Source organism: Coenobita brevimanus, chromosome 22 (genome assembly GCF_032717465.1).
Source record: "Coenobita brevimanus isolate Jiangsu-jjx chromosome 22, ASM3271746v2, whole genome shotgun sequence".
Classification (NCBI taxonomy): domain Eukaryota; kingdom Metazoa; phylum Arthropoda; class Malacostraca; order Decapoda; family Coenobitidae; genus Coenobita; species Coenobita brevimanus.
Window position 1 is genome coordinate 34,225,576 of NC_136975.1, and position 8,740 is coordinate 34,234,315.

General features: G+C 42.3%; 1 protein-coding gene across 3 annotated transcripts in view; it reads left to right on the top strand.

Moving 5' to 3' along the window:
• LOC145392515 (uncharacterized) overlaps window positions 1-8,740 on the top strand; it is a 356,359-nt gene that overhangs the window by 118,632 nt on the left and 228,987 nt on the right. For all 3 annotated transcript variants that reach the window (XM_080266909.1, XM_080266907.1, XM_080266908.1), the window contains exon 6: window positions 824-961. In XM_080266909.1, the coding sequence (XP_080123035.1) occupies window positions 824-961 (138 nt within the window). The remainder of the gene's footprint in view (window positions 1-823; window positions 962-8,740) is intronic.

The window sequence follows — 8,740 nt, forward strand, 5'->3', positions numbered from 1 at the left end:
TCCACATATGATAGTATCAGTTCATTTTTGTTAATCATTATCATTGTCATTATCCTAATGCAATTTCCCTCAAGTGAATTGAGTGAGTGATTTTTTAAAGATCATAATTTCTTTTATTCATCATATAATCATGTGTTGCCCCATGAGGAGCGTAGGAGCCTGGGGCTAGGCAAGTTGGTCCTATCATTTATGATGAGAATGACCAGCCTCACTCATCTCTAAGTGGCACTACATGAGCAATAAACCCCAACCGCTCCTTGGATGTAAACTTGCACAGGCTCAGTCCGATTGGAGCACCTTATTTACCCACTAAACCACCAGGTGCCGTAATTTGGTTATATGGATACCACCCAGCATTGTAAATGGTTTCCTGTTATACAGGAAATCATTTGGCTGGTCACTCAACGTAGAGTCATTTGTAGACAGAAGGCAAAGGAGAGACAGAAGAGGAAAGAAGAGAGGAAAGGGCAGTCACCCGAGAACAGCACTACATCAAGTGAGTGTCCCCACCTATCACTATTTAAAGATAATTTTATTAATTAAGTTAATCACAGAAACTGTTGACCAATTGACAACCTATGAATTGTGTACACTGCTTTACTTTATTCCCTGCCCTTAGAAAGTGGAACTGTATTGTGGAGTGGGGGGATATGGGTAAAAGGTTTTAATTTGTGACTGCTTCTTTTAGTTTCCAGTCACATTCTTCATTGTCTACAATAGATATATATGTAGCTGGAGGTTTACTGGTTTATCTGGTATGTCTTTCTACTGTACTTATTTCTGTACCCCTGCTATGCATAATACTAAGTCCTTCATCATTCAGGCTGTGTACGATGATGATGATGATGATGATCCTCCTTTGACTCGACGGCCTGCCTCCTATGGATCATATGCTGCTGCTGATCCTGAGCGCCGGTTGTCACAAGTCTCGCAGGTCTCTTCCCATGGTCATTCTCCACAGGTAGCTAACATCATCTTTCTCCTCAGTTGATTAACCCCTTTCAAGTAGAGCTCGGCTCACTAGTACAGTATCATACAAAAAATGTTGTTAGTATTTTGAAATTATATTTCCACAGTAATTTTTCATCTTTCTGAACTGTAGGTAAAAACTTAAGTTATTTAACCATTTCACTTGTATTTGCTTCATATGATGTTTTAGCTGATGCAAGATGTTTTCTATTCAGGTTTAGGAAAACCTTTCTTGTCAAAGGGTTAAATGCTGTCTTATCTGTATATTCATCATCATCCTAACCTTGATTCCTGCCTTAATGATGTGATGAGGATGGATGCAGAAACTAAGTGAAACATAATAGTTGAAAAATAAACAGAAACATGTGTAAGCCATGAATAATCTTTCAATAGAGCACTCAGTCATTGAAATCGTGACTCCACCTCACAAGCATAAATATCTTCACTCGTATTTTGTACGGTATTTATTGTTAACAGATGCACTTAACTTATACTTGTCAGATAGACATATTGCACCAACTTCCACGTTATATTGCTCACACGTCCACATCATGTACCTATCAGTACTTTAACTTTATCAGTTCAGTACCTCACACATACACACTCCATCTATCTTCTTGTTGGCCAACCATGCCTCCTTCCATTTTAGACTTACTTGTACAGTCAGCCTAAGAAGTGATGGCAGAGTATCCAGAAGATTTCGGTCAGCGATAATGCACATACTTTTCCTTATTTCTTTACAAGGTGACACCTGTTATGTAAAACTGTTACAGAAGATGATAAGTAAATGTTAGAGTACTGGTATATTTCAAAATTGTAGGAAGCAGTTCGTTAGTTACAATAATAGGAAATCCTAAATGGAAGTACAGTAAAACCTTACATAATGATATAATTAGCACCCAAGGCATTCCGGTAAAAGTGACATCTGGACTTCCCCCCGCTATCCCAGACTTTTTTTGATATATCAGATATTGGTCTGGATTGCACCAATGGTTTTTAAACTGTTTTCACTACCATTGCAGTACTGCCCTGCATTATATATTCACAGCAGTAATCAAATGGCATAATATATATAATAATACTGTATTGTACACTGATAAACGTGTCTTTTATTTAACTTATTTTGGTGAAATTAGCTGAAGTGGTCAGGCTGTCTGGACTGCTTCTGCCTTTATCGGACTTTTTCCAATATATGAGAATTTAGCCCCATAATTGCTTGATTCCGATAAAAGCAGATCCGGTCAATTGAAGTTCGTTATGTCGTGGTTTTACAGTAACTGAAATTTCAAAACTGTCATTCAGGGACAGTCAGGAATAATTTGTGGAGTTCAAATCTAGTACAGTGTAGAAACCAGCAATAATTTTTCAGTAGCATAAGACTGAAAAGAAAACAGCATCAGTAAACATTTAAAATGAGTCATTATTATTTATAAAATAATTTCTGTCAAAACATCAGGGGAAAATTTGTAGTCATTTATATCCATTTCTGTTTTCCCCATGAACACCAAGCCCTCTTCCTCCCATCTTCTCCAGACATCACCTTCTGCTCCCCAAACCTCGCCCCCACTACATCATGGAAAGTGGTCAAAACCCTAGGTTCTGATCACCTCCCAATCATCATCACTACCAAAACCAGAATCACCCCAGCTGGCCACAAACACACATACACTAATTATAAGAGAGCCAACTGGGAGGCCTTTGTAACTGAAACAGAACAACATTTCGAAACACTAAACAGTACACCCATCACAAACATCAACACTGCTGTGCACACTTTCAATACAGTTATACAAAACACAGACAAAAGACACATCCCTAGAGGCAACAGAAAGAGACACAACCCCAACTTCACACCAGAAATTCAAGGCCTCATCAGACAACGGGACACACTGCAACACTCCCCAACACCCGATACACAAGACACAGTGCAACAAATACAAGCACTCAACACTCAGATAAACAATAAAATATCAGAACAACAAACACTAAACTGGAAAAATTACTTCCAAACACTTGACCACAAAACAAACATCAGCAAACTCTACAAAACACAAAACAGCATCACACTTTCCAACAGCAGCACCACACAATCACATGCTGCCATCACAATAACAGACACCATACCCTCAAACAAACAACAAGCAAACACTCTCAGCAATCACTTTTCACAAGTCAGCCATCTAAACCCACATCCCGAAGACTGACGTATCATCCGACGTAAGAGACAGTTCCCCACAGACTCAGACTATGCACCTTTCACATACAATCAGACGAAGCACATCATTAACAACTTCAAGCACTCATCTGCCTGTGGACCAGACAACATAAGCAACATTCACCTTAAACGCCTTGGACCACAAGGCATACAAGCACTCGCAAACATATCAAACTACAGCTACTCACACAACATAATACCCAACATCTGGAAGCATAGCATTATCATCACTATCCCTAAACCCAACAAAGACCCCAAAGTTACCCTCGTCATACCGCCCCATCACACTCCTCTGCATCCCCCTGAAGTCACTGAACGACTGGTACTACAACTAGTCACACCTCACATTCCCCTAGCCCAGTCACAACATGGCTTTAGGCCACTACACTCCACAAACACCTTTCTTACAGACCTTACACAGGGAGTTTTTGATGGCATGAATTCAGCTAAAAATAATTTCATCATTACTAAATGCTCTCAACTCTCCAACTCGAATTCTTCCCGCTCCTTCTGGCACCTTGCCAAAAACCTTTCTAACAAATTTACCTCATCATCCTTCCCTCCTCTTTTCTACTCTGTTGGTTCTGTAGCTATTTCTTCTACTGATAAAGCAGATCTCTTCACACGGACTTTCTCCTCCATTTCCACTTAGACGATTCCGGTGCTATTCCTCCATCACTTCCCGCCTCTGACATCCTTATGACTGACATTAAAATTTCTTCAGCTGATGTATTTTCTGCCATCACTGGCCTCAATACTAACAAGGCATATGGGCCTGATGGAGTCCCTCCTGTTGTTCTCAAGAACTGTGCTTCTGTGCTTACACCCTGCCTAGGCAAACTTTTTAGCCTTTGTCTGTCAACTTGTACCTTTCCTTCTTGCTGGAAGTTTGCTCTCATTCAGCCAGTCCCAAAGATGGGTGACCACTCCCAACCCTCCAACTATCATCCAATTGCTTTAATGTCTTGTATATCAATAGTTCTCGAGTCAATTCACAATAGAAAAATTTTAAGGCATCTTTCCTATCACAATCTTCTTTCTGATCGTCAGTACGGGTTCCGTCAGGGACGCTCCACTGGCGATCTTCTCACCTACCTTTCAGACTCCTGGTCATCCTCCTTTTGGGACTTTGGCGAAAGCTTTGCCATTGCACTTGACATCTCAAAGGCTTTTGATCGAGTCTGTCTTAAATCTTTAATTTCCAAACTGCCCTCTTACGGTTTCTATCCTTCTATCTGTGCCTTCATTGCTAGCTTCCTTTCTGGTCGTTCTATAGCCGCTGTTGTAGACGGCCATCGTTCTTCTCCTAGATCTATCAACAGTGGTGTTCCTCAGGGTTCTGTCCTATCACCAACTCTCTTCCTTTTATTCATCAATGATCTTCTAAGCTGTACATCTAACCCTATCCACTCATACGCTGATGACTCCATCCTTCACCTTTCCATTCGGTTCCCGCAACACCCATCTCAGCAGTTACCTCAACAAACAAGGGATGAGGCTATAGCACACCTAATGTCTGACTTGGCTCGTATCTCTGACTGGGGTAAAAATAATCAGTTCTTACACCTATCAGCCCGTCAGAATCTTCCGCAGGTATACCCACTAATGTTTAATAATATTCAGCTTAATCCTGCATCATCCTTGAATATGCCTGGGGTTTCATTTACCCGGGACTTATCTTGGAAAGATCATATTACATCTCTTGTAGAATCTGCTTCTAAGAGATTGGGTGTGCTAAGCCAACTCCGTTCTTTCTTTACCCCTGCACAATTGTTGACTCTATACAGGGGTTTTATCTGCCCCTGTGTGGAGTACAACTCTCATGTGTGGGAAGGCTCCCCACATACAGCTCTTCTCAATTGGGTGGAGTCAAAGGCTTTTTATCTCATTAACTCTCCTCCTCTTACTGACTCCCTTCAACCTCTGTCTCTTCGCCACACTGTTGCATCTTTATCTCTTTTCTATCGCTACTTCAATGGTCACAGCCCCTCTGAACTGTTTGCATGCATTCCTCCACCTCTACGACAGGCGCGTACCACCCATCTAGCAGCAAACTCTCATCCCTTTTCTGTCCAGCTCTCTAATGCAAGAGTTAACCGTTACTCCCAGCCCTTCGTTTATGCAACAGGTCAACTCTGGAACTGTCTCCCTCTGTCTGTATTTCCTGCTGCCTATGATCTCTAGTCTTTCAAATGCAGTATGTACAGGCATCTTGAAATGAATGGATCTTGAATTTGGCTCTCTCTTGTATTTTTTTTTTCTCTTGGAGGGAACTGTTATTGCGGGCTCATGGCCTTTGATTCCTTCTTCCTCGCATTTAAGAAAAAAAGAAAAAAAAAAAAAAAAAAAAAAAGCTGGGCCACCACACAGAACACTCCTAATTACAGTAGACATTAGCAAAGCTTTTGATGCCATCCCCCGCCACAACATCACAAACAAAATACTCAACACAAACATGCACAATAGCACAAAAAGATGGCTGGCAAACTACTTAGCAGGCAGATATGCACACGTAACATTTGCCGGTCAGTCTTCTAACATCAGAAACTTCACAAACGGCGTCCCCCAAGGATCTGTTTTGTCCCCTACACTGTTTAACCTATACATGCACAACATTCCCACACCCCACACATCACAGATACACATGCAGATGATATTACACTTACATGTACACACCAAAATGCAAACACAGCTGCAGATCATTCAATCATACCTCAACATACTACGTGAATGGTTCACCACAAACAGGCTTAAAATAGCCTCAGCCAAATCAAGAGTGACCCTTCTCACAGACTGGACAGCAGAACACAGTCACATCCCACACCTCACCATAAACAACACTCCCCTACCACACACACACACACACAAAATCCTTGGTGTAACATACAATACATCAGTGTCATTTAAACAACACATCACGAACATTGAAAATAAAATAACACCAAGACTCAATGCTTTGAGGTCACTTGTCCATACAACATTTGGACACAACAAAGAAACCACCACCACAGTATACAAACAATACGTACATTCAGTGATGAATTATGCAAGCCCTGCCTGGGCTTCTAACCTGACCAAAACATACTACAACACTCTACAGACCATACAGAACAAGGCCCTAAAAATAATCACAGGCTGCACAGCTACTACACCCACAGACCACCTACATCAAGAAACCAAAGTCCTCAAAGTCAAGGATCACCTAGACATGAGAGGCACCCAGTTTCTTGCTGCAGCTTCCACAAACCCACAACATCCACTATACTGTATTACATGGCAGCACATCCACCCACACCAAGGAACATCAAAACAACACCCAGCACATGATACCATACACAAATTCTGTCATCTCTACCCCCTCGCCCACCTCAGACCAGCTTCCAAAAGCATATCCACACTCAGATCACTCGCCGCTCCATTCAGTCACTTAACGACAACACACAGCTGCATGCACGGCCACCTGACAACCACCCTTCTGAATCCTATCTTCCTCGTGAGGACTGGGTCCACCTGGCCAGGCTGAGCTGTGGGCGCCATCCAGTCCTCTTAAGCTACCAGAAGAGGCTGGATGACTCAGTTACTGATGCCTGTCCAGGATGCAACACAGCACCCCATACTATTAAGCACATTATGGAAGACTGCATTTCACACAATCACCTTCGCCAACAGCACAACATACACTCTTTGAGAGCTCTGTGGGAAAGCCCGGTCTTGGCCATGGCCTTCCTAAGGGACTTGGGGCTGTTCAGCCAGACTGCCTAGGGAACAACTACTACTACTACTCCGACGACAGAAAGTGGGAAAGCAGCATTAAGTTATAGTAGCCGTAGCGAGAAATGAACGCTGTGGTGGGGCAGACGGGATGACCTGGGATTCCCCCACTGAAGCCATATTTACATGTCACCGACCATCGGCCACCGCTGCAGCCCCGCTCCATGATCCTTACCCTGTGTCTCTGGCTTTCTCTTTCTCTCTCGGTTTCTATATAAACTGGTGTATTTCCGAAACTAATTATGAAATTATTATGACTTTTGTTCCACACCACCTTTGAGGTAAAAATCAAGGAGAGTTTTCTGTATAAAGGTTTCCCCCCCCTCCTAAATGTGTAATATTATCGGGGGAGTGCTGCCTTGACGATACCTACGCCTGTCCTATAATTATACACTCGCCAGAACTGACCTGCCCTCAGACAAGGGGGGGGGAAACCTTTATACAGAAAACTCTCCTTGATTTTTACCTCAGTGGTGGTGTGGAACAAAAGTCATAATAATTTCATAATTAGTTTCGATACACAGTTTATATAGAAACCGAGAGAGAAGAAAGCCAGGCACACAGGGTAAGGATCATGGAGCTGCGGTGGCCGATGGTCGGCGACATCCTACCTCTATGGTCGGTGACATGAGGATATGGCTACAGTGGGGGAATTCCCGGATGACCGGCTGCCCCACCACAGCGTTCATTTCTCGCTGCGGCTACTATAGTAGGCTGTTTTAAATGGTTCAGTTAACAAGTAAGAACAGAGACAACTTTTACTCAAAGACATGCAGTTATTACACTGCATTTGGCCAGTTTTCTGTGAAGAGAACTTTTTCGAAGATTTAACATAAACCACAGGACTATCAGTGAATGAGATATTGAGAGAACCTCAGAAATTTGCTGAGAGTCTGAGCTCCTTGGAGAATGCCAGCTCGACATAGCGTAGTATCCCCAGAGCATAAATGATTGGCAAAAATAATAAAATACCTTAGTGGTTGGTGGGGATGCTCACCATCCACTCATTCGATGAAGTGCTGCTCTTGAGTGCCTGCCCTTTCCTCCCTTCATTTCTTGCTGCTCGTGGGTGCCTGCCCTTTCCTCCCTTCATTTCTTCTTTCCTTCCTTCCTCTTCTGTCTCTCTTTCCTTCGTTCTTTCCTCTTCCTTTTGTCTACAGGTGACTCTACACTGAGTGACAAGCCAAATGGTTTCCTGTTCATCTGACAACCATTTACTATGCTGGGTGGTAGTCATATAGCCCAGTCATGGTGCCTGGTGGCTTAGTAGGTAATTAAGGTACTCCAATTGGATTGAGCCTGTGCAGGTTTATATCCAAGGAGTGGTTGGGGTTTATTGCTCATGTAATGCCAGTCAGGAATGCGTGGGGCTGGTCACTCATTGTAAATGTCAGGACCAACTTGCCAAGCCCCGGGCTCCTATGTCCCTCATGGGGCAACACAGGATTATATGATGAATGAATGAATAAAATGAAGATGTTCAGAAACAAATCACTGAGTTCAAAACTTCCAAATCAGCATTTTCAGTTAAGCAGGACAGCATTTTTTTATTTTTTTAAAATTATTATTATTATTATTTTTAAGAAAGATGTTGCAGATTAAAAGATAGAGCAAAAAGTATGTGCCTTTGCACTGGAAGTTTGTAGATTCATGTTTTGGTCCTCTGTATTGCCTCTTGTAAGAGAAAAGGGTAGAATCTGTCATCCCTCCATACAACTGAAAATACTTCAGTATCAATGTGGGATAACCTAATTATTATTATTATAAGCGAGGGAAAGACAAGGA